This window comes from Monodon monoceros, unplaced genomic scaffold (genome assembly GCF_005190385.1).
Source record: "Monodon monoceros isolate NGI ecotype Baffin Bay Population unplaced genomic scaffold, NGI_Narwhal_1 Super_Scaffold_20, whole genome shotgun sequence".
NCBI lineage: Eukaryota > Metazoa > Chordata > Mammalia > Artiodactyla > Monodontidae > Monodon > Monodon monoceros.
The window spans coordinates 104,054,885-104,078,213 of NW_021703777.1; the positions used below are offsets into that span (position 1 = coordinate 104,054,885).

A 23,329-nucleotide genomic window follows, 5' to 3' on the forward strand; every position below is an offset into this window, starting at 1 on the left:
TCCTGATGCTTTCCATGTTATATGACAATTATGTTTATATCATACCGACTCATATATTAATACCCTGTAATTATTACTTGAATCACTACATAAATTCTGAGTTGATTCAATAGGGTTACTTTTTACTGATTTCAAGAGAGAAAACATAAAGTATCAGTAGGAAACATAAGTTTTTTGAGTCCTAGATGAATCTCTCTACTTTATTTCTACATGAAAGGCCTTTGAAATTCCAGTGCTGTATGTTAGAACCACTGATTAAAAACTGCTCTCACAAAGCGGAACAAGCAGGGGAGGGATAGCCAGGGAGAGAGAGATTTATAAGAGGGCTGGCTGTTGGCAGTAAAGACAAGAGAAGAGACTCAGAGAGTGAGCAGGCTGAGATTGCTGAGTAGTGAAACAGGTGGTGATTTTGGTTCATGAAAGGAAAGTTAACTGGTCAAAAAGGTCAGACATAAATAACTATAAAACAAGTAATTAGTATAAAAAATACAAACAAAAAACGTAGAAAATAAAATAACACTATAACCATAAATATGAAGGTCTTATTGTGGTTCCCGCCCCTCCCTCATGAAGAAACATTTGTTTAGCTTCAAAAATGAGTCATGAGAAAACTATATGCACATATCACATTAAGAATCACCCAAGGACCTGAGTAAAAACATAGATCCCAGGCACCAACCCTCAGAGATTGATTTAGTAGATATGGGATGTTTGTGGAGCCTTTAATATGCATTTTCAACAAGTATTATAGAATACTTTGAAGACCATTTTTTAGATACATTGCCTCATAGGAAATAGAGTAAAACTCTGATTAACTGGAATTAACTTTTCGTTAATTCATTCAAAAATATTTATTGATTACTAGGTGTTATTTATTTATTGATAAGCCAGGCACAGTGATAGGTTTTGGGGATACAGTGGAGAACAAAAGATAAGTATAAAAGATATAAGTATATAATTATCAATATAATGTATGCTATGAAGGAAAAGTAGGTAAAGCTAGCATGCCTGATGAATAAAGAGTTGTGGCTTAATGCTTTATTCAACTGAGAGTAAACCAGTAAAACCTAATTTGTGGTAATTACTTCAACTAAATACATATATATTGAGAGCACACTATTTCTCCGGCATTGAATTAGGCCCTGGGGGTCCTTAACGTACCCACAAACTATCAGAGAAGAATGTATGTTATTATTTTATTTATTAAGAGGCTGTGATGCATCAGGAATTATACTAAGCAACAAGAACACAAAAATCAGTAAGATGCAGTTCTTACTCTTCAGAAATTTACTTTAATAAAGGAAATGTAGGCAGCGATAGAGACCTTATTATGGAATTATGTAAAGGGTATTCCTAAAACTGGGAGAGATCTAAAGCACAGAAGAATAAGAAGGAAAGATATACTGATAGAAGAAGTTGATAAGGTAGGCAATGGAAAGATTTGTGCAGGGCCTTGTAGACCATGTTCAGAATTTTAAATTTTATTGTAAGGATAATGGGAAGAGTCTTGTCAAGATTTTTAGTTAAAAAAGATTATGCTGAGGGTGGGCCCAAATCCAATATGACTGGTGTCCTTATAAAAAGGGGAAATTTAGACATAGAGACAAACATGCACAGAGGGAAGATGATGTGAAGACATATAAAGGGAAGATGGCCATGTGACTGGAATGATGTATTTATAAGCCAAGGGACACTGGATTTTTGGCAAACACCAGAAATTAGAAGAGATAAAGGATTCTCTCCTTCAGCCAACAGAGAGAACTTGGCCCTGCCAACACCTTGATTTTGGATTTTTAGCTTCTAGAAGTGTGAGACAATAGATTACTGTTGTTTTAAGTTAAAAAAAAAATTAAAAAGATTATGCTAGCTGAAGTCTGAAGAAAGAGGAAGAAGAATGGATGCAGGAAATTGCAGGAAAGCAGATAAGAGATAATGGTAAACTTGACTAAAATGATGGTATCAGAAATAGAAGTGAATAGACTTGTGAACAGGTTTTTCTGATTAATTGAATTTGGAAGGAGAGGCAGGAATCAAAGATGAATCTGCATACTGACCTGAACAAGTCAGGGAAGGAAAATGGTGATTACTGATATAGGGAATGCTGGAGGAGGAGCAGCTTTAAGGGGAAAAAAAAATAAATTCAGTCTTAGACATGCTGAATTAGAGGTTACCTGTGAAACATCCAAGTGGAGTGCGGAGCAGGCATCGGATGTTGGTCGCCTAGAGCTAACAAGAGAAGCTTGAGCAGGAGCTAATAACTGGAAGCCATGGTCACTGTTTGATGGAAGTATTCAAGACTGTCTAATATCCATCTTGTGAGGGAACAGAAGGAAGCTCACAAAGATCCCTGAGGAATGCTATATTTAATGACATGCAAGGGCAGGTGAAGACAGTGAAAGATACTGAGTGAAGGTAACAGAGAGGAAAGATGAAAACGAGGAGACTGGGGTGTACCAAAAATCCATGAAAGATTATGTTTGAAAAAAAAGAGAGATCAAGCGAGATCAGGGACTGAAAAGAGTAATTTGTGACTTTTGTCAGGGGAATGGAGAAAGTGGAATACAAAGTGAAGTGAGGTTACCAGAGGAAAGGTATAGGGGAGAGCAAAATGAGTAAAGGGGATCAACTGTATGGTGACAGATGGAAATTAAACTTTTGATGGTGAGCACACTGTAGTATATACAGAAGCTGAAATACAATGTTGTATACATGAAACTTACATAATGTTATAAACCAATGTTATTTAAAAAAAATGTCTTGGAAGGAATCACATGCACAAAATATTTAAACCTGTGTTAAAATTTTTTAAAAAATGTATTTAAAAGCAAGCAACAAGCTGGAAAAGTATGTACCAAAGGTATCAAAATGTTAGTATTCTAACACTACACTACAAATCAATAAAAATGCCTTCCAGTAGAAAAATGGACAAAGAATTATCTGAAGACAATTCAGAGAAAAAGTATAATTGGTTAATAAACATAAGAAAAAATTTAAACATAAAATCTAACATAGAATATATAGTATGTAAATCTGAACTGTGATTATCCTAAACTTAATGAATATGCTTTTGTAAGGCATACATACATAATTTTTTGTATCTACTTTCTATTATTCTAACATTTAAAACTGAACAAAGAAGACTTCAAATAAACAATACTAGGATGGAAAAGAGGGACAAAATTTGAGGTAAAATGTTATAACAGGTAAACATATTTTATATAAAGAATGGGTATAAAAACTTAGACAACATAGATACTTTAAAAAGGATTGTAATAAAATCAGCATAGATAATAGATACTTTTCAAACATGAACTTATAAAAAGTGACTCAGAAGAATGGATAATCAAATATCTCCCTGGTTAAAAGGCATCAGACTCAGGTGGTTTTATAGACAAGTTTAACTCAATCTATAAGAAACAGATAATTCCTCTTATACAAACTGATTAGACAGTCAATAAAGGGAAAGAGAAATAAAATCTTAAGATCAAATACTAACAAGGACAGACAGGAAAAGAAAATTATAGATTTATCTCACCTATGAGCATAGATGCAGAAAGTCAATACTAGCAAATACTAGCAAATTGAATATAGTCAGTATTACTTTTTTGTAAAGACCTAGTAGACTTTATCTCAAAAATGCAAGGACCATGCAATATCAAAAATTTTAATAATGTAAACATTATCAGATTAAAGGAGGAAAAAAGATGATCCTAATCAATCCTTAATAGAATATGAATTTGATAAAATTCAATACTCATTCAAGTACTCTTAATAATATTGAAGAAGAAGGGAAATTCATTACTCAGAGTATTAATTTAAAAAAAATATCAGGGCTTCCCTGGTGGCGCAGTGGTTGAGAGTCTGCCTGCCGATGCAGGGGACACGGGTTTGTGCCCCGGTCCAGGAGGATCCCGCATGCTGCAGAGCGGCTAGGCCCGTGAGCCATGGCCACTGAGCCTGTGCATCCAGAGCCTGTGCTCCGCAACGGGAGAGGCCACAACAGTGAGAGGCCCACGTACCAGAAAAAAAAAAAAAAAATCAAACTTAATGGTGCAATTAGAAGGATTTTCATTAAATTCAGGTACAAAGAAATCCACCCGCTCTCATCACTTTTATTTTACTTTACTAGAGGTCCTATGCAATGCAATAAGACACACATACACATAAAATCAGAAATATAATAATAAAAGTAGTAACTAGCAAGAGATAAATGTATTCATATGTATAGTTGATTGAATTAGCCACATAAACATCCAAGAGACTCTACAATCTACTAGATTTAAAAAGAGAATCAATTCCAAAACACTTGGTATTTACCCAAAGGAACTGACAACTTATGTCCGCACAAAAATTATACATAGATGTTAATAGCAGCATTATTTATAATAACTAAAACTTAGAAGCAACCAAGATGTCATTCAGTAGGTGAAGCGTTAAATAAACTGTGGTACAACCAATGGACTATTATTCAGCACTAAAAAATGAGCTATCAAGACATGGAGGAAACAACTATATGACATTCTGGAAAAGGCAAAACCAAGGAGATAAAAAGATCAGTGTTTGTATTCTAGTGGTTGAGGGCGAAGGGGGATGAATAGGTAGAGCATAGTGGAATTTTAGGGCATTTATACTATAATGATGCATACATGTCATTTATATATTTGTTCAACCCCACAGAATGTACAATACCAAGAGTGAACCCTAATGTAAACCTTGGACTTTGGGTGATGATACTGTGTTAATGTAGGTTCATCAATTGTAACAAATGTTCCACTCTGTGGGGGATGTAGATAATGGGGAGGCTATGCACATGTGGGGCATGGAGTATATGGGAAATCTCTGCACTTTCCACTCAATTTTGCTATAAACTTAAAATTGCTTTAAAAAATAAAGTCTATTTTAAAAAAATCAAATGAGTTTGCTAACTATAAAATGAATGTAAAATAAACTAAAATCAAGCAGGAATAATCAACCAGGAAACATAATAGCTTAAAAGATATTATTCATAAAACTAACAAAATAATGTATTTATTCTTCTTATAGACATCTAATAGAAATCTCTAAATCCACGTGTTCAAAACTGAGCACTTGATTTTTACCTTCCAACCTGCTCCTCCTATGGTCTTCCTTACATCAGCAAATGAGAACACCCAAAACACCATCCTTCTAGCCTCAGTCAAAAACTTTGGATTCATCCGTGATTACTCTCTCTTTCCTACCTCACATTCAATGGGTCAGCAAAATCTGTTGGTTCTGTTTTCAAAATATACTTACTACTGTAATAGGGAAGAACAAATCTGACTCCATACTGGATCTGTTTCTTTTACTTTAACCTTTGTATTCTATTGCTTTTCTGCAAGTTAAGAATGTTGCCTATAGCCTGAAATAAACAGGATAGCCCATTTTCAAGGCTCTGATCTTTAAAGGTATAACACTTTTTCCATTCACATAGAGATAAAAAGTTGCAGAACAGAGAATAACATTTGTCTTGTTGGAGGTTTACAGGAACATCATGACCTGACCTATGTGGATAGCGGTAAGAACAAAGGATTCCGACATCAAGACGTTTGCAACAACCAACCACATTACCTCCCTTTTTAATATAAAAGAAGCCTGAATTCTAACTTGGGTAAGATGGTTCTTTGGGACATTAGTCCACCATCTTCTTGGTCAGCTGGCTTTCTGCATAAAGCCACTATCCCTTGTTCCAACAACTTGTCTCTCGATTTATTGGCCTGTTGTACGGGAGCAGTATGAGCTTGGACTCAGTAACACTACTTCTCATCACCTCTACTGCTACCCCTTGGTTCTAAGCCATCATAGCTTCGTCCTTGGTCTCTTCTTTTACCTCTGTCCCTCCTATTGTCTATTTCATGTATAGTAGCCAAAGTAATCCTTTTACATGTAAGTCTGATCCTGTCACCGCTCTGCTTAAAATCTTCCAATGGCTTCTCATCTCATTTGGTATAAAGCCAAAGTATTAAGGTTACACAAGATCTGAACCACTGATTTCTGTAAATTTATGGCTTCCACACTCCTCTTCACTCATTCCATTCTATATATAGTAACCTTACTGTTCCCCTTACAAAGTATGTTACTACCTTGCACTTGCAAGATGGAATATTTTTTTCTCAAGGAATGTATATAACTCACTCTCTCACTTCCTTTAAGTTCTCTTCTCAAATATTTCCTTATCAGCTAGATTTTCTTTGAGTCCCCCACATAAAATAGCAACTCTTCTCTAATGCTCTCCAGAATCCTCCTCCTTGGCATTCTCTATTGCCCTTCTTCTTCATCTTCTCCTTTTAAAAATTGAAATATAGCTGGCATACAATATTATATTAGATTTATGTGTACTAGACAGTGATTTGACATTTGCAGACGTTATGAAATGATCACCACCATAAGTCTATTAACCATCTATCCCTATACAAAGTGATAACAATATTATTGACCATATTACTTATGCTGTGTATTACATCCCATGGCTTACTTATTTTATAACTGGAGGTCTGTATCTTTTAATCTTCTTCACCTATTTCACACACACCCCTCTGCCATCTCCTTCTCCTCAGGCAACCACCTGTTTGTTTTCTGTATTTATGAGTCTGGTTTCATTTTGTTTTGTTATTTGTTTGTTTTGTCTTTTAGATTCAACATACAAGCGAGATCATGTGATATCTGTCTTTCTCTCTCTGACTTATTTCACTTACCAAAATAACCTCAAGCTTCATCCATGTTGCTGCAAATGGCAAGATTTCATTCTTTTTTATGGCTGAATAGTACTCTATGTGTGTGTTTAAGTATATACCACATTGTCTTTATTGATTTATCTATTGATGGGACACTTAGGTTGCTTCCATATCTTGGCTATTGTAAATATTGCTGTTATGAACAATGGTGTGTAGATATCTTTTCAAATTAATTTTGTTTTCTTTGGGTAAATACCCAGAAGTGAACTGCTAAATCATATGGCAGTTATATTTTTAATTTTTTGAGGAACGTTTATATGGTTTTACATAGTGGCTGAACCAATTTACAATCCCACCAACTGTGCATGCAGGTCCCCTTTTCTCCACGTCCTTGCCAACAATTATCTGTTGTCTTTCTGATGACAGCAATTCTAACAGGTGTGAGTGGGTATTGAATTGTGGTTTTAATTTGCATTTCCCTGATGATTAGTCATGTTGATATGCATCTGTTGGCCATCTGTATGTCTTCTTTGGAAAAATGTCTATTCAGGTCCCCTGCCCATTTCTTAATTGGGTTGTTTGTTTTTTTGATGTTGAGTTGTATGAGTTCTTTGTATATTTTGGATATTAACCTCTTACTGAATATATGGTTTGCAAATATCTTCTCCCATTTATTAGGTTGTCTTTTCGTCCTGTTGATAGTTTTCTTTGCTGTACAAAAGCTTTTAAGCTTGATGTAGCCCATTTGTTTATCCTTATTCTTCTTTACTTTCCTCCATGGCACCTAAAGGCCACTAAATGTCCAACAATACATGAATGTATAAAAAAAGTGTGGTGTATATGTATACAACAGAATATTACTCAGCCATTAAGAAAAAAAGAAATCTTGCCATTTGTGACAACATGGTTGATCCAGAGAATATTATGCTAAGTGAAATAAGTAGGACAGAGAAAGACAAGTACCACATGATCTCACTTATATGTGGAATCTAAAAAACACATTAATTGTTTACCTTTTTTGCTTATTGTCTGTATATCCTCCACTAACTGCAAATTCTATGAGGACAGGTACTCTTTTTTCACTGCTTTAGCCCCAGTAACTAGAATGGTATCTGTTTTACCATATGTATTCAGACATATTGTTGAAAAATAATGCATTGGTTTTTATACTATTCAGTATATTTTTCTTTATGGTTGAAATATATCATAAAAAAATGAAATAAATTCTAAAGAAAAGTAAACTAAAACTTGAATATTCTTCAGATAGCAACATTTCATGTAAATAGTGTAGTATATTCTTCTCTTCCATTCTTAGTATTTTTGTTGATGGGGATAATATATCTGACTTATGAGTAAACAGAAAAGTTAGTTGTTTTAAAAAATTATTTATTTATTTATTATACAGCAGGTTCTTATTAGTTATCTATTTTATACTTATGAAAAGTTAGTTTTATATCACAAAGTTTTAGCAAATTGACCCAGAACTCTGAGACTTACCATAATTAGGAATATATAAAGTGACTTGGGGTTTAGTGACATTCAAACAAAAATTTAGTGACATTTTAAACAAAAATCTCATTTCAGATGAGGGTGTAAGGGAAAAGATTTAAAACCACTTAAATTTAAAATGAACAGTGACTTTTCCTAGTAAAATTTTACTTTATCACAAAATGAAAGTCTCACATTACTTGAGTTGTCAATATTCCTATTTTGAGCTTTTAAAATCAACTATCTCTCAATCTTTTTGTTTCACTCAGGAGTTAAAATGTAGTGGACAAATAGCATAGAATATGAGTGACATCAGTGAGAATGGCAGAGTAGGGATCTCAGAAAAGCTGCTCCTCCAAAACATAATGAGAATACTGGCAAAGATTATCAAAATGAACTTTTTAGAATTCTGAAAATTAAACAAAGGTCTGCAGCAATCTATGGAGTACAGTCAAAAGAAACACCTCTATTTCAGTAAGAATGTGAGTTCTGTGGTGCCTTAGTTTGCCCTACTCTCATTTCCTTCTCCTCAGCTCCACCTTAAAAACCAACAGTCTCACAAACCAGAAGTCTAGCAACCACTGGACAGGACAGAGTGGTTTTAGAGCTCCCAAAAAGTATCATTTCAGGGAATTATGATTACTTGACATGTCTTCCAGTTCCCTAGAAACCTCTCCTCACAGTGTTTGCCTTTATTTGACCTGACTCAGAACCCTCTCTGTTCAAAGAGACTTTTCTCTGGAGGTATCTGTCAAAAAGAGTCAGCAGCAATTGTTTAATATTGTAGCTGTCTGAGGTGGCCATAACAGTTGGAGCAAAGAAGAAGCTGACAATAAAAATTAAAAACTAAAATTAAAAGCTGGGGAACGCAATGTCCATAGGGGTATGTGAAAGTGCTAACAGGATTCTGGGAATCTAGAACTCTGTCAATGCAAACATAGGATGTTTGGATGCATAGGAAAGACCTGAGAAGGCCTTAAGCTCTCACCTTTGGTTGACCTCAAGACCTGAAATAGTTGTATGAATACAATCACATATTAGAAGATAGCTATGTTAAAAAGACATAAGTGGGGCTTCCCTGGTGGCACAGTGGTTGAGAGTCCACCTGCCGATGCAGGGGACGTGGGTTTGTGTCCCAGTCCGGGAGGATCCCGCATGCCGCGGAGCGGCTGGGCCCGTGCCCCATGGCCGCTGAGCCTGCGCGTCTGGAGCCTGTGCTCCGCAACGGGAGAGACCACAACAGTGAGAGGCCCGCATACCGTAAAAAAAAAAAAAGACATAAGTGATAATAGTATATGAACAATACTGATACTTAAGTATACTAATATAACATCCATCTTCTTTTAGAGTTTATGAATTAAATCAGCAATTACGTACCAGATCTGTTTTGGGAGGATCTGGACACTCAGTGGAGAAATAAGGTGTTGAACTTCTGACTCCACTGCTATCAGAAGTTGGCTTTGGAGGTTGAGCATGCTGTCTGTAAGTAGCACTTTTAGGAGTCCAACAAAACAGGTTGATTGATTCTCGCACACAACGTTCAATGTCAATTTCTAGATAGAAGAATTAAAAGAAAAAAGCAAACATAGAATTTGGATTGCTCTATTTATGTAAAAACCACAATTTTTCCTAAATACATATACACAAATATGGCTAAGATGATAACTAATTAGAAAAGATGTCAGTAAAAAAGTAATCTAGATACTAATCAGCATATTTATGATTGGAATGGTAGAGGGTATCTGGTATTACTATGTAGATACATATACACATATATTTACATTTGTAAATATATACATACATTTTTATGTGTGATTTCTGGGTATTATTATCTATATATAGATACACATACATATAGTATATGTGTTTATATATTTCAGTGTGTCATTATTTAAACATTTAAATATAACACATCTCCTTATTAGAGAATCTTAACTTTGATAATATTTTCACTTTCTCAAATTAAAGGTTGGGTAGAAGGAAGGCTAGAATTTGGGAGTGGGCAAACAAAAGATTCAAAAGTTAATAGACATACTTTAAGTAAAGTGTAATGAAAGTTTCATTTCCATATATTAAAGATGATATAAAATAATCAGGGCAAAATTAATTAAAATCTCAGTTCAGCATTTCTCCCCTTTTTAAAAAAGAATTTCTTGATTTAACTGCAAAAAAGTATAAGTGGGGCTTCCCTGGTGGCGCAGTGGTTGAGAGTCCGCCTGCCGATGCAGGGGACACGGGTTCGTGCCCCAGTCCGGGAAGATCCCACATGCCGCAGAGCGGCTGGGCCCGTGAGCCATGGCCGCTGAGCCTGAGCGTCTGGAGCCTGTGCTCCGCAACGGGAGAGGCCACGACAGTGAGAGGCCCGCATAGCACACACAAAAAAAGTATGTGAGGTTTCATATAGACAGAAATTAATTGTACTCAATTAAAATAATAAAAAATACTTCCACAGAAGATTTCCCCTTCTTTCTCAGATTTGAAAGAAATTTAAACATCTTTGATACAGAGGTAATATACACAGGAAAGTTATTACAATGCCAAATTATTGTTTGTTTTGATAGGACTGTAACTCTTTAGGAGGTTAATATTCCTGATGGAGAGTAAGCTGTTACTCTACAGGGAAAGTGGAGCTATCATAGAAAAGCAGTAGAAATTCAACAAGTTTACTAGGATGAAGGAGTTTATTAGCATGGACAAGATTTTCCATTTCTATATTCGTAATATTAGTAAATGGCAGATATTATCATTTCCTCTGCAAAAGTCCAAGTGGGTCAGTTCAGATAAGCAATGAAGAAAAATATATTACATCCCTTACAAAGGGGTAAGGTCCCTATTTCTCTTTTTGAAATGAAGAGCTTATATACAAGGGGAAAAGGAAATAGACATTTAAGTTGATCCTGTGAATGGTGCATGAATCAGGCACTTATCTGCTTTTATAAGGTGGAAAACCCTTAGAGAAGGGCAGGGAAATGGACACTTAATGAGCATCTACTGTGTGACAGGTGTCGTATACTTTCACATAGCCCATTTAATTCTTACAGTGATTATTATAGACAGGTACTGCACTCCCCTCATTTCTGCTGAAGACGAAGAAACTAAGACATAAACAAGCCAAGTGACTGAATGTGTTAAGTGTTTTTATTACGAGTAGAATATCTGAAGTTACTAAAGGGTTATAAGGCATCTTTCATTTCCCAATTTATTTAGAGTTGGGAAACAACAGCCAGCAGGTCTAGAAAGACCAGTTACTCAATTAAACATTCCTTTATCTGCTATTAGTGATGTTTGCCAACTTCACAGTTGGTTACTTCCATGGCTGCACAAAGAGGTCAGATTTCATCACCCCCATATGTTATTCCTAACATAAAATCTATGAAACAGAGTTAAACATGTTTTGAGGAATGGACCTATTTATTTGAGAAATAGTCAATACAGTGAAATGCATTCTTTTAAAAAGTTCTGTAACATTATCCACTTGATATTCCAGAAAGAGAAGAATACAGACACCAATGAGAAGAAAAATAAAAGTTCAAGATACGTTCCTCTACTCCACTTAAGATGGAAGAGATGTGCTCAATTCATTTTAGAACATTTCCAATTAATACGGTTAAGATAAAAATTTGCAGCTAAAGAGAGAAAACTTCGTCACCTTAAAAAAGTTTATCCACTTCACACTGTTTAATCTCCAAAGGAAAAGAATTTTGGACCATAAATTTTGCATCTGCAGTGCTCAAATCAGTTTGACATATCTGTCACCCATTAAAAGCTTGAAAGTCAAGTTAATGATGCAGATCAGAGCTTGTAGTTCAGTCCTTAAATCACTGGCAATGGAAAAGTCGTTTGTATCTGGTTCCAGAACACTCTACCAATACCATAAAAGGTTTACAGTGAATCTTGAGAATTTACTGGCATCCACCCCGATTTGAGCTTGATTACTACTGGCAGATATCCCATTCTCCACTCACTTGACCCATGTCACCTTCTCCATCTCAAAATCCTTCCAAAGTACTTTATCATAACCAAAATATTATGAAAAGTACTTTATAAACTGTGCATTAAAATATGTAATTATTCTTTTAAAAATACTCTCTCATCCTAAAGCACTACTACTTTCTATCTTGCATTTTCATTTTGATACAATGCGTTTGTGAAAAAGTATGTACCCTGGATATGGTTTCTCAGGTTTGATTCCAAGCTCCATGAGGTACTTTGTGACTCAGAGAAATAATTTCTCTAAATCTCATTTTCTTTATCCTCATCCATTACTATTGTTTTCTCTCATAAATATGGAACTATTTTCAAAATGATAAAATGCAACTCATGATTCATTTGGGCAAGGGTAGGTAGAAAAGACAGCTCGCCTGAAGCCCTTCATTGTCTTGCTTTAATGACTATGAAATGCTTCCTAGATATAGTGAACAGCTGTTGACATGGCACTTCTCTTTACCATCATCTAATTCCCTTTGGTTCGTCCCTAATTTGGGGGCTAAGATATTATTTTCTCTCTCTAGATTTACTGCATTATTTTGGTGGAACACATTTTCTAGCAATTTCTAGGAAAGGATGCACAGAAGGCAAATTACTTTAGAATTGTCTATTGTCTATTAATATATTTATTATTGTCTATTAATATATTGTTATATATATGTCAATATATATAGACTATATATATAGACATATATAAAACAATATATTGTCAATATATATATATTGACATATATATAACAATATATTGTCAATATATATATATATATTGACAATAATTAATATTATTGTCTATTAATATATTTATTCTGCCTTTGACTGATAGTTAATTAATATATTGTTATATATATGTCAATATATATATATTAACTATATATATATTGACTATATATATATAGACATATATATAACAATATATTGTCAATATATATATAGACAATAATTAATATTACTGTCTATTAATATATTTATTCTGCCTTTGACTGATAGTTAGGCTAGGCATAACATTCTAGGATTGATTTATTTTTCTACAGAGTTATGTAAGGCAAGGGCTCCACTGTCTTTCTTCTGAGAAATTTGATGCAATCTTGATTTGAGATCACTTGTACGTGATTTTCCACCTACCTGTAAACTTTTAGGATCCCTGGTGTTCTGAAATTTCATAATGATACATGTAATTGTGTATCACTTAATTGATGGTCTTTTTGTAATCCTTCAGTTATAGAAAAAGTTATTGTTTGATGTCTGTAATAACTTCTTTCTCACTGTTTTTCCTCTTCTCTTTTCTTTCATAAGAAGAGTCCTGAACATCCTGTATAAATTTCCTAATAATTTTGCCTTTTCCTCTTACTTTCCATCTATATTTTGGTTCTATTCTCTGAGAGATTTCCTAAGCTTTATCATACACCTCTTTCACATAAAGCTCATTGCATTTCCACATCATTTTTAATTTCCAGTAAATCTTAAAAATTTCTGATTTTTCATAGTTATCATATTTCTCATAATTGTTTTTCTGAGGATAGTCCTTTATTCAGTTGGTACTGTTCTGTGTTTTTTAGCTGGAGGCTTTCCCTAGAGGTTTGGTGATCGATGACTGCATATTTAAAAGAATAGCACTAAAAATCAGATTGGAAGTTTTGTATATGTGGGTAGGGCTTCACTATAGGTAACCTGGGGACATGGTCATTTGTTAGAGGACCCCTATAAGTAAGGTATTTCTCTTTTTGGGAAATTGCCATCTCTCCAGAGGATAATTCTTTAATCTGTCTAAACTAATCTTTGCCAGCATTCTGAGAATTGACCATGGATGAGCCTGGGGATTGTAACTATAAACATTTCCTCACTCTGGCTCTCTGCTATGCTACTGACTCTGTGTCTCAAGTCTCTATGATTCTACTACTCCAAAAATGTACCTCCAAATTTACTGTATCTATGGTCATGTTTTGTAAAATTTGCAAAAGTAAAAATATCTAAACCACAATCAGTGAAAACTGTTGTCTTTACACCAATTTCCCCTCCATTACACTTCCTCTTGTGTTAGGCAACATAGTGGCTGTGGATACTTTGATATAACTAAGCTAAATTCAAGATATATTTATTATGGTTTAATGGGTATTCTACTGTTATTTGAAGTCACTTTGGGGTATTGACATAGATTTTTCTCCTTGACCAGAGTCTAGTCAGGTTCCTCTAAGCCTTTTCTTGACTATGCCTCAACCTTGGCCTATAAAGACTTGAACAAAACTCTTAACATAGTTTATAGCAATTCAATGTCACATCCCTCAGATTACCCTAACGCCCTATAAACGCCTGCCTGAGAAAAAACAAGGCTGCCAGAAGAATTTAGCATTTGTTCCAGTCAATACCTGAAGACAGGGTCCCTGTCTTCTAGCCTCTGTAGGAAGGTAGGAGCCTAACTTTGGTAAGTGTCAGTTAGCAAACACAGATATATTTCACATGGACCAATGCCCCCCTTCACACTTTTTATAATTTTTCACTTCCCTGAATCTTCTAGTCTCCTCCCTCCCTATTCCCTCATTCTCCCTTTAAAATGCCCAGGCACCTCTGTACAAATTGAAGTTGAGCTCAATTCATGCTGGACTATTACTGCAACAGTGTATTACTGACTAAAACCTGTGCTTACCACTTTAATGAGTGTCTGGCTTGTTTTTCTTTGACAGTATAGTAAAATTATTGCTAGCTCTAGGAATGACTTCCTGGAATACTCCCACCACCCACTATACAGGAGTAGAGGTCGTAATGCAGTGTGAATGTGTTCTAGCAGTAGAAGTTTATGGGCAGGCGAAACATAGTTGACATGTACATAGCAAAAACCAGACTGAAAAATTCTTCCAAATATTAAACATGTGAAACTGTAAGCAGAGAATTAGGTTCTCATTGATGCCTGATTAAAAGAGAAATATTCTCCTTCTAGAAATATACTTCAATAATGCTACATATACAGTCATAAGTGTACCATTAACTTTTTTTTCTTTTTTTGATAGGAACCTCACAAAAAATAGCATTTCTGTATTTATAGAAAACAAACTTGTAGCACTAAAACAAACAGAAGCAACACCTGTGCTAAGTCATATGTTTTATGCATTACTACTATAAATAATAAAAAACAAATTTCAACCAACCCTGTCAGTGAAAAGACAGATTATCTATTTTTTCTGTAGAAAATATTGCATAATTCTTGTTATATGAAGAGATGATCAATGAATATGAAGCAAAAGAGGAGGAAAAATATAGAGGTATGTCAGACATTTAATGAATAAAAATATTATGCTATTTTTCTGTTTTGTAATTTGTTGTGCTCTCTTTGCTCATGCTAAATATTCTTTTAATAGACTAATTTTGTATTGTAATTTATAACCTCTCCTTAAAGAGGGGCATCTCCCCACACTGCATAAGCTTCAGGCCACAAAATCTAGATCTGCCCCTATCTTCCAGTCTTCTGCTAGGTGGCAGAGGAATAGGCTCTTGGCTAAGAGGGTGGGAGCAAAGATTTGTAGGGGTGAATGAAATGAAACTATTCCTTATGCATACATACATTCAACTGTTTCTTCTCTGGTTTTCTGCCTCATTTTTTCTTTCACTTTCAATTTCTGAGACCTTTTGGTGCTCTGCATCAAGAACTGGCTTGCTTCTTTTTGGTATCCTCCTTTGCAGGAAGGTTTCAGTACTCTCTGATTTATTAAGTGAGTTACTACTGATGTAATTGCTTTCTATCTTCCAAATATTTGTTGATATTTCTTGTCTACTAGTGCTCTTTTTACACTCTCTTTGTTTTTAAAATTACTCTTTCTTCATTCCCTTACTGTCACTTTAGCGATGTTTCAGAAGGTAGCAGAGACAAACATGTATACAGTCTGTCATTCTTAATTGGAAAAGTTTCAAATTTTAAAGGCTGTGGTTCAAAAGTGGTGGGAACGAAGTTAGGAGATGGGCATGGTGAGCTTGACGTTTCACCCCCTTGGTCTAGCTCCAGGTCTGCAAATTAGCAGCTAAGATATTTGCTCAGAAAGCAGTATAATAACAATGCCACACTGCTAAGATTAACTCAGGAGGCAGCATGATCTGGGTTTGAATCAATTCAATTATTTACAAGTTGTATATCTTTGGTCAACTCATTTTTCTGCATCTCTTTTCTCAATCATAAAATAGAAATGATAATACTTAATTCCTGGACTGTTATGAGGTATAAATAAGATTATTCCAGCACACAGTAGGAACTTAAGTATTTTACAGACAAATTTTTAGATACATAAAAAACATAAAAAATTTTAGCACTTCAACTAAAATAAAAAAAAGTATAAGCCTTAGATCCCACTAAGTCTGCCTTCTTGTTTTAAACCCAGTTGAAAAATAAGGAGGGGACTTCCCTGCTGGTCCAGTGGTTAGGACTCTGTCCTTCCATTGCAGGGGGGCATGGGTTCGATCCCTGGTCAGGGAACTAAGATCCTGTATGCCATGTGGCATGGCCAAAAAAAAAAAAAAAAGGAAAGAAAGAAAAATAGGCTAGTTTTCTACTTTGCAACTGATAGATTTCTCTTTAGAAAGAGATTGCCTTTTAAACAGTATTCTTTTCTACTTTTCAAAATCCAAACACTTAGGATATCATTCAGTGTTAAAAAGAAATGAGCTATCAAGCTACAAGCAGACGTGGAGGAAAAAGTCTGAATAGGCTGTATCCTCTATGATTCCTATTACATGACATTCTGGAAAAGGCAAAACTTTATAAGGACAGTAAAAAGATCACTGGTTGTCAAGGTTTCAGGGGGTGAGAGGAGCAGGAGAGGAGGAATGAATAGTTGAAGCACGGAATTTTTAGGGTGGTGAAACTGTTCTGTATAATACTGCAATGGTGAATACATGACATTATGCATTTATTGAAACCTACAGAACTCTACAATACAACCTTAATGTATACTATAGACTTCAATTAATAATGTAAGATACTAAGGCAAGATGTTAAAAATAGGAGAAATAATGAGCAGGGAAGAAGAGAAATACAGGAACTCTGTACTACCTGCTCAACTTTTCTGTAAACTGCTCTAAAAAAAGTAAAGTCTATTAATTAAAAAAAACAAAAAACAGGGACACAGGAGTGACATCAGTAAAAATGGCACAGTAGATGTCTCCAAGGGCACTACTTTTTAAATAAGTTTTTTTTTTTTAAAAGAACTACTGAAAGAAGTTAAAAATCTGTAATCATGTCAACATCCTTGTATTATAGTTGATTTATCTCTTGACTAGGGTAACAAATTATGACTTTTCATTCAAATGCAAAACAAAGTTCATTGACAAAAAAATACTATCACTTAAAAAAAAACCCCTGTGCATTATACTGGACATTTACCAGACATTATGGATTTGCAAGAATTAGAGTATTAATAATTTATCCTAATTCTGTAATCACATGACAAAAGGGGTCACTGAAGCCATTTCGGAATAACTTGGCTTACACAAGACATTTAACATATTGGGCAATTTGACAGAAACATTTCCTTCCCCACTCTAAAATTCTCATCTGTACTTAACAATAGTATGATTATTGCTCCATACCACACTTTGTTTGAGATAATAAGCCAATGGTTGTCTTTGTGAGGCAGGTAGGGAATAAGTAGACAGGAGAACGGCTAAGGATAGAAAATAAATGATTTTGTATATCCAAACAACAACCATAAAACATGGCTTGCTTAAATGAAGGAAGATAAGTTGTAGAGATAATGTTTTACATTTAAAATGGGTTAAAATTTGTTAAGAGTCAAGTTTCTGTATGCTGTTCACTGACAAATGACTAACACAGGCAGAAAGAAAAGAAATGGCTATGGAGACCTTCAAGATGGCAGAGGAGTAAGACGTGAAGATCACCTTGCTCCCCACAAATACATCATAAATACATCTACATGTGGAAAAACTCCTACAGAACATCTACTGAACACTGGCAGAAGACCTCAGACTTCCCAAAAGCCAAGAAAATCCCCACACACTGGGGTAGGGCAAAAAAAAAGAAAAAAACAGAGACAAAAGAATACTGACGGGACCTGCACCTCTGGGAGGGAGCTGTGAAGGAGGAAAAGTTTCCACACACTGGAAGCCCCTTCACAGGCAGAGACGGGGGGTAGCGGGGGGGCTTCGGAGCCATGGAGGAGAGCGCAGCAACAGGGGTGTGGAGGGCAAAGTGGAGAGATTCCCGCAAAGGGGATCGGTGCCGACCAGCACTCACCAGCCTGAGAGGCTTGTCTGCTCACCCACAGGGCGGGTGGGGACTGGGAGCTGAGGCTCGGGCTTCAGAGGTCAGACCCCAGGGAGAGGACTGGGGCTGGCTGCATGAACACAGCCTGAAGGGGGCTAGTGTGCCACAGCTAGCTGGGAGGGAGTCCGGGAAAAGGTCTGGAGCTGCCAAAGAGGCAAGAGACCATTGTTTCAGGGTGCGCGAGGAGAGGGGATTCAGAGCACCACCTAAACAAAGCTCCAGAGACAGGCATGAGCCATGGCTATCAGCGCGGATACCAGAGACCAACATGAAATGCTAAGGCTGCTGCTGCAGCCACCAAGAAGCCCGTGTGCAAGCACAGGTCACTATCCACATCTCCCCTCCTAGGAGCCTGTGCAGCCCGCCAGTGCCAGGGTCCCGTGATCCAGGGACAACTTCCCCGGGAGAACTCACGGAGCACCTCAGGCTGTTGCAATGTCATGTGGGTCTCTGCAGCTGCAGGCTTGCCCCGCATTCCGTACTCCTTCCTCCCCCCCGCCCCAACCCGGCCTGAGAGAGTCAGAGCCCCCTAATCAGCTGCTCCTTTAACCCCGTCCTGTCTGGGAGGGAACAGACGTCCTCAGGCGACCTACACACAGAGGCGGGGCCAAATCCAAAGCTGAGCCCCGGGAACTGTGTAAACAAAGAAAAGAAAGGGAAACCTCCCCAAGCAGCCTCAGGAGCAGCGGATTAAATCTCCACAGTCAACTTGATGTACCCTGCATCTCTGGAATACCTGAGTAGACAACGAATCATCCCAAAACTGAGGTGGTGGACTTTGAGAGCAACTGTAGACTTGGGGTTTGTTGTCTGCAACTAATTTGTTTTTGATTTTTATGTTTATCTTAGTATAGCTTTTAGAGCTTGTCATCATTGGTGGATTTGTTTATTGGTTTGGTTGCTCTCTTCCTCCTTTTGTTTTTAAATATAGATATACCTATATTTTTCCTTTTTCTCTTTTTGTGAGTGTGTATGTTTAAGCTACCTTGTATGACTTTGCCTGTATAGCTTTGCTTTGACCATTTACCCTAGGGTTCTGTCTGTCCATTTTTTTTTTTAAGTATAGTTTTTAGCACTCGTTATCATTGGTGGATTTGTTTTCTGGTTTGGTTGCTCTCTTCTTTCTTTTTTTTTTACTATAATTTTAAAAATTTTTTTTAATAATTTTAAAATATTTTTTATTTTAATTATTTTATTTTACTTTATTTCATTTTATTATTTTTTTTTCCTCTTTTCTTTTTTTCTTCTTTTTTTTCTAAGCCATGTGGCTGACAGGGTCTTGGTGCTCCAGCCAGGTGTCAGGCCTGTGCCTCTGAGGTAGGAAAACCAAGTACGGGACAGTACTCCACTAGAGACCTCCTGGCTCCATGTAATATCAAATGGTGAAGGCTCTCTCAGAGATCTCCATCTCAATGCTAAGACCCAGCTCCACTCAAAGACCAGTAAGCTACACTGCTGGACGCTCTATGGCAAACAACAGGAACACAACCCCACCCATTAGCAGAAAGGCTGCCTAACATCATAAGGTCAAAGACACCCCAAAACACACCACCAGACGTGGCCCTGCCCACCAGAAAGACAAGATCCAGCCACATCCACCAGAATACAGGCACTAATCCCCTCCACCAGAAAGCTTACATAACCTACTGAACCAACCTAAGCACTGGGGGCAGACACCAAAAACAACAGGAACTATGAACCTGCAGCCTGAGCAAAGGGGACCCCAAACACAGTAAGTTAAGCAAAATGAGAAGACAGAAAAACACACAGCAGATGAAGGAGCAAGGTAAAAACCCACCAGACCAAACAAATGAAGAAGAAGTAGGCAGTCCACCTGAAAAAGAATTCAGAATAATGATAGTAAACATGATCCAAAATCTTGGAAATAGAAAGGAGAAAACACAAGAAACATTTAACAAGGACCTAGAAGAAATAAAGAGCAAAGAAACAATGATGAACAACACAATAAATGAAATTAAAAATTCTCTAGAAGGAATCAATAGCAGAATACCTGAGGCAGCAGAATGGAAGAGTGACCTGGAAGATAAAATAGTGGAAATAACTACTGTAGAGCAGAATAATGAAAAAAGAATGAAAAGAATTGAGGACAGCCTCAGAGACCTCTGAGACAACATTAAACTCATCAACATTTGAATTATAGGGGTCCCAGAAGAAGAAGAGAAAAAGAAAGGGACTGAGAAAATATTTGAAGGGATTATAGTTGAAAACTTCCCTAATATGGGAAAGGAAATAGTCAAGTGCAGGAAGCGCAGAGAGTTCCATACAGGATAAATCCAAGGAGAAACATGCCAAGACACGTATTAATCAAACTATCAATAATTAAATACAAAGAAAAAATATTAAAAGCACCAAGGGAAAAACAACACAAAAGGAAATCTCCATAAGGTTAACAGCTGATCTTTCAGCAGAAACTCTGCAAGCCAGAGGGAGTGGCAAGACATATTTAAAGCGATGAAGGAGAAAAACCTACAACCAAGATTACTCTCCCCAGCAAGGGTCTCATTCAGATTTGATGGAGAAATTAAAACCTTTACAGACAAGCAAAAGGTAACAGAATTCAGCACCACCAAACCAGCTTTACAACAAATGCAAAAAGAACTTCTTTAGGCAGGAAACAAAAGAGAAGGAAAAGACCTACAATAAAAAACCCAACATAATTACGAAAATGGTAATAGGAACATACATATCGATAATTATCTTAAATGTAAAGGGATTAAATGCTCCCACCAAAAGACATAGACTGGCTGAATGGATACGAAAACAAGACCAGTACATATGCTGTCTACAACACACCCACTTCAGACCTAGGGACACATACAGACTGAAAGTGAGGGGATGGAAAAAGATATTCCATGCAAATGGAAATCAAAAGAAAGCTGGAGTAGCAAAACTCATATCAGAAAATATAGATTTTAAATAAAGACTATTACAAGAGACAAAGAAGGACACTACGTAACGATCAAGAGATCAATCCAAGAAGAAGATATAACAATTGTAAATATTTATGCACCCAACATAGGAGCACCTCAATACATAAGGCAAATGCTAACAGCCATAAAAGGGGAATCGACAGTAACACAATTATAGTAGGGGACTTTAACACCCCACTTTCACAAATGGACAGACCATCCAAAATGAAAATAAATAAGGAAACAAATGACACATTAAACAAGATGGACTTAATTGATATTTATAGGACATTCCATCCAAAAACAGCAGATTACACTTTCTTCTCAAGTGTGCATGGAATATTCTCCAGGACAGATCACATCTTGGGTCACAAATCAAGCCCTGGTAAATTTAAGAAGACTGAAATCATATCAAGTACCTTTTCCAACCACAATGCTATGAGACTAGATATCAATTACAGGAAAAAATCTGTAAAAAATACAAACACATGGAGGATAAACAATACACTACTTAATAAACGAGATCACTGAAGAAATAAAAGAGGAAATAAAAAAATACATAGAAACAAATGACAATGAAAACTCTACAACTGAAAACCTATGGGATGCAGCAAAAGCAGTTCTAACAGAGAAGTTTATAGCAATACACTCCTACCTCAAGAAAAAAGAAACATCTCAAATAAACAACCTAACCTTACACCTTACACTCTAAAGCAATCAGAGAAAGAAGAACAAAAATACCCCAAAGTTAGCAGAAGGAAAGAAATCAAAGATCAGATCAGTAATAAATGAAAAAGAAATGAAGGAAACAATAGCAAAGATCAATAAAACTAAAGGCTGGTTCTTTGAGAAGATAAACAAAATTGATAAAGCACTAGCCAGACTCATCAAGAAAAAAAGGGAGAAAACTCAAAAGAATAAGAAATGAAAAAGGAGAAGTAACAACTAATACTGCAGAAATGCAAAGGATCATGAGAGATTACTACAAGCAAGTATACGCCAATAAGATGGACAACTTCGAAGAAATGTACACATTCTTAGAAAAGCACAACCTTCTGAACCTGAACCAGGAAGAAATAGAAAAAATAAACAGAGCAACAACAAGCACTGAAATTGAGACTGTGATTAAAAATCTTCCAACAAACAAAAGCCCAGGACCAGATGGCTTCACAGGCAAATTCTATCAAACATTTAGAGAGGAGCTAACACCTATCCTTCTCAAAGTCTTCCAAAATATAGCAGAGGGAGGAACACTCCCAAACCCATTCTACGAGGCAAACATCAACCTGATACCAAAACCAGACCAAGATGTCACAAAAAAGAAAACTACAGGCCAATAGCACTGATGAACATAGATGCAAAAATTCTCAACAAAATACTAGCAAACAGAATCCAACAGCATATTAAAAGGATCATACACCATAATCAAGGGAGGTTTATCCCAGGAATGCAAATATTCTTCAGTATATACAAATCAATCAATGTGATAAACCATATTAACAAACTGAAGGTAAAAAACCATATGATCATCTCAATAGATGTAGAAAAAGCTTTCAACAAAATTCAGCACCCATTTATGATAAAAAAAAACCTCCAGAAAGTAGGCATAGAGGGAACTTACCTCAACATAATAAAGGCCATAAATGACAAACCCACAGCCAATATCGTTCTCTATGGTGAAAAACTGAAACCATTTCCTCTAAGATCAGGAAAAAGACAAGGTTGTCTACTCTCACCACTATTTTCCAACATGGTTTTGGAAGTTTTAGCCACAGCAATCAGAGAAGAAAAAGAAAAAAAAGGAATCCAAATTGGAAAGGAAGAAGTAATGCAGCCACTGTTGCAGATGACATGATACTATACATAGAGAATACTAAAGATGCTACCAGAAAACTACTAGAGCTAAGCAATGAATTTGGTAAAGTGGCAAGATACAAAATTAATCCACAGAAATCTCTTGCATTTCTATA

General features: G+C 36.0%; 1 protein-coding gene across 2 annotated transcripts in view; it reads right to left on the reverse strand.

The window, feature by feature from the left end:
• TBCK (TBC1 domain containing kinase) overlaps positions 1-23,329 on the reverse strand; it is a 228,335-nt gene that overhangs the window by 52,939 nt on the left and 152,067 nt on the right. For both annotated transcript variants that reach the window (XM_029235214.1, XM_029235215.1), the window contains exon 23: positions 9,558-9,733. In XM_029235214.1, coding sequence (XP_029091047.1) covers positions 9,558-9,733 — 176 coding nt within the window. The remainder of the gene's footprint in view (positions 1-9,557; positions 9,734-23,329) is intronic.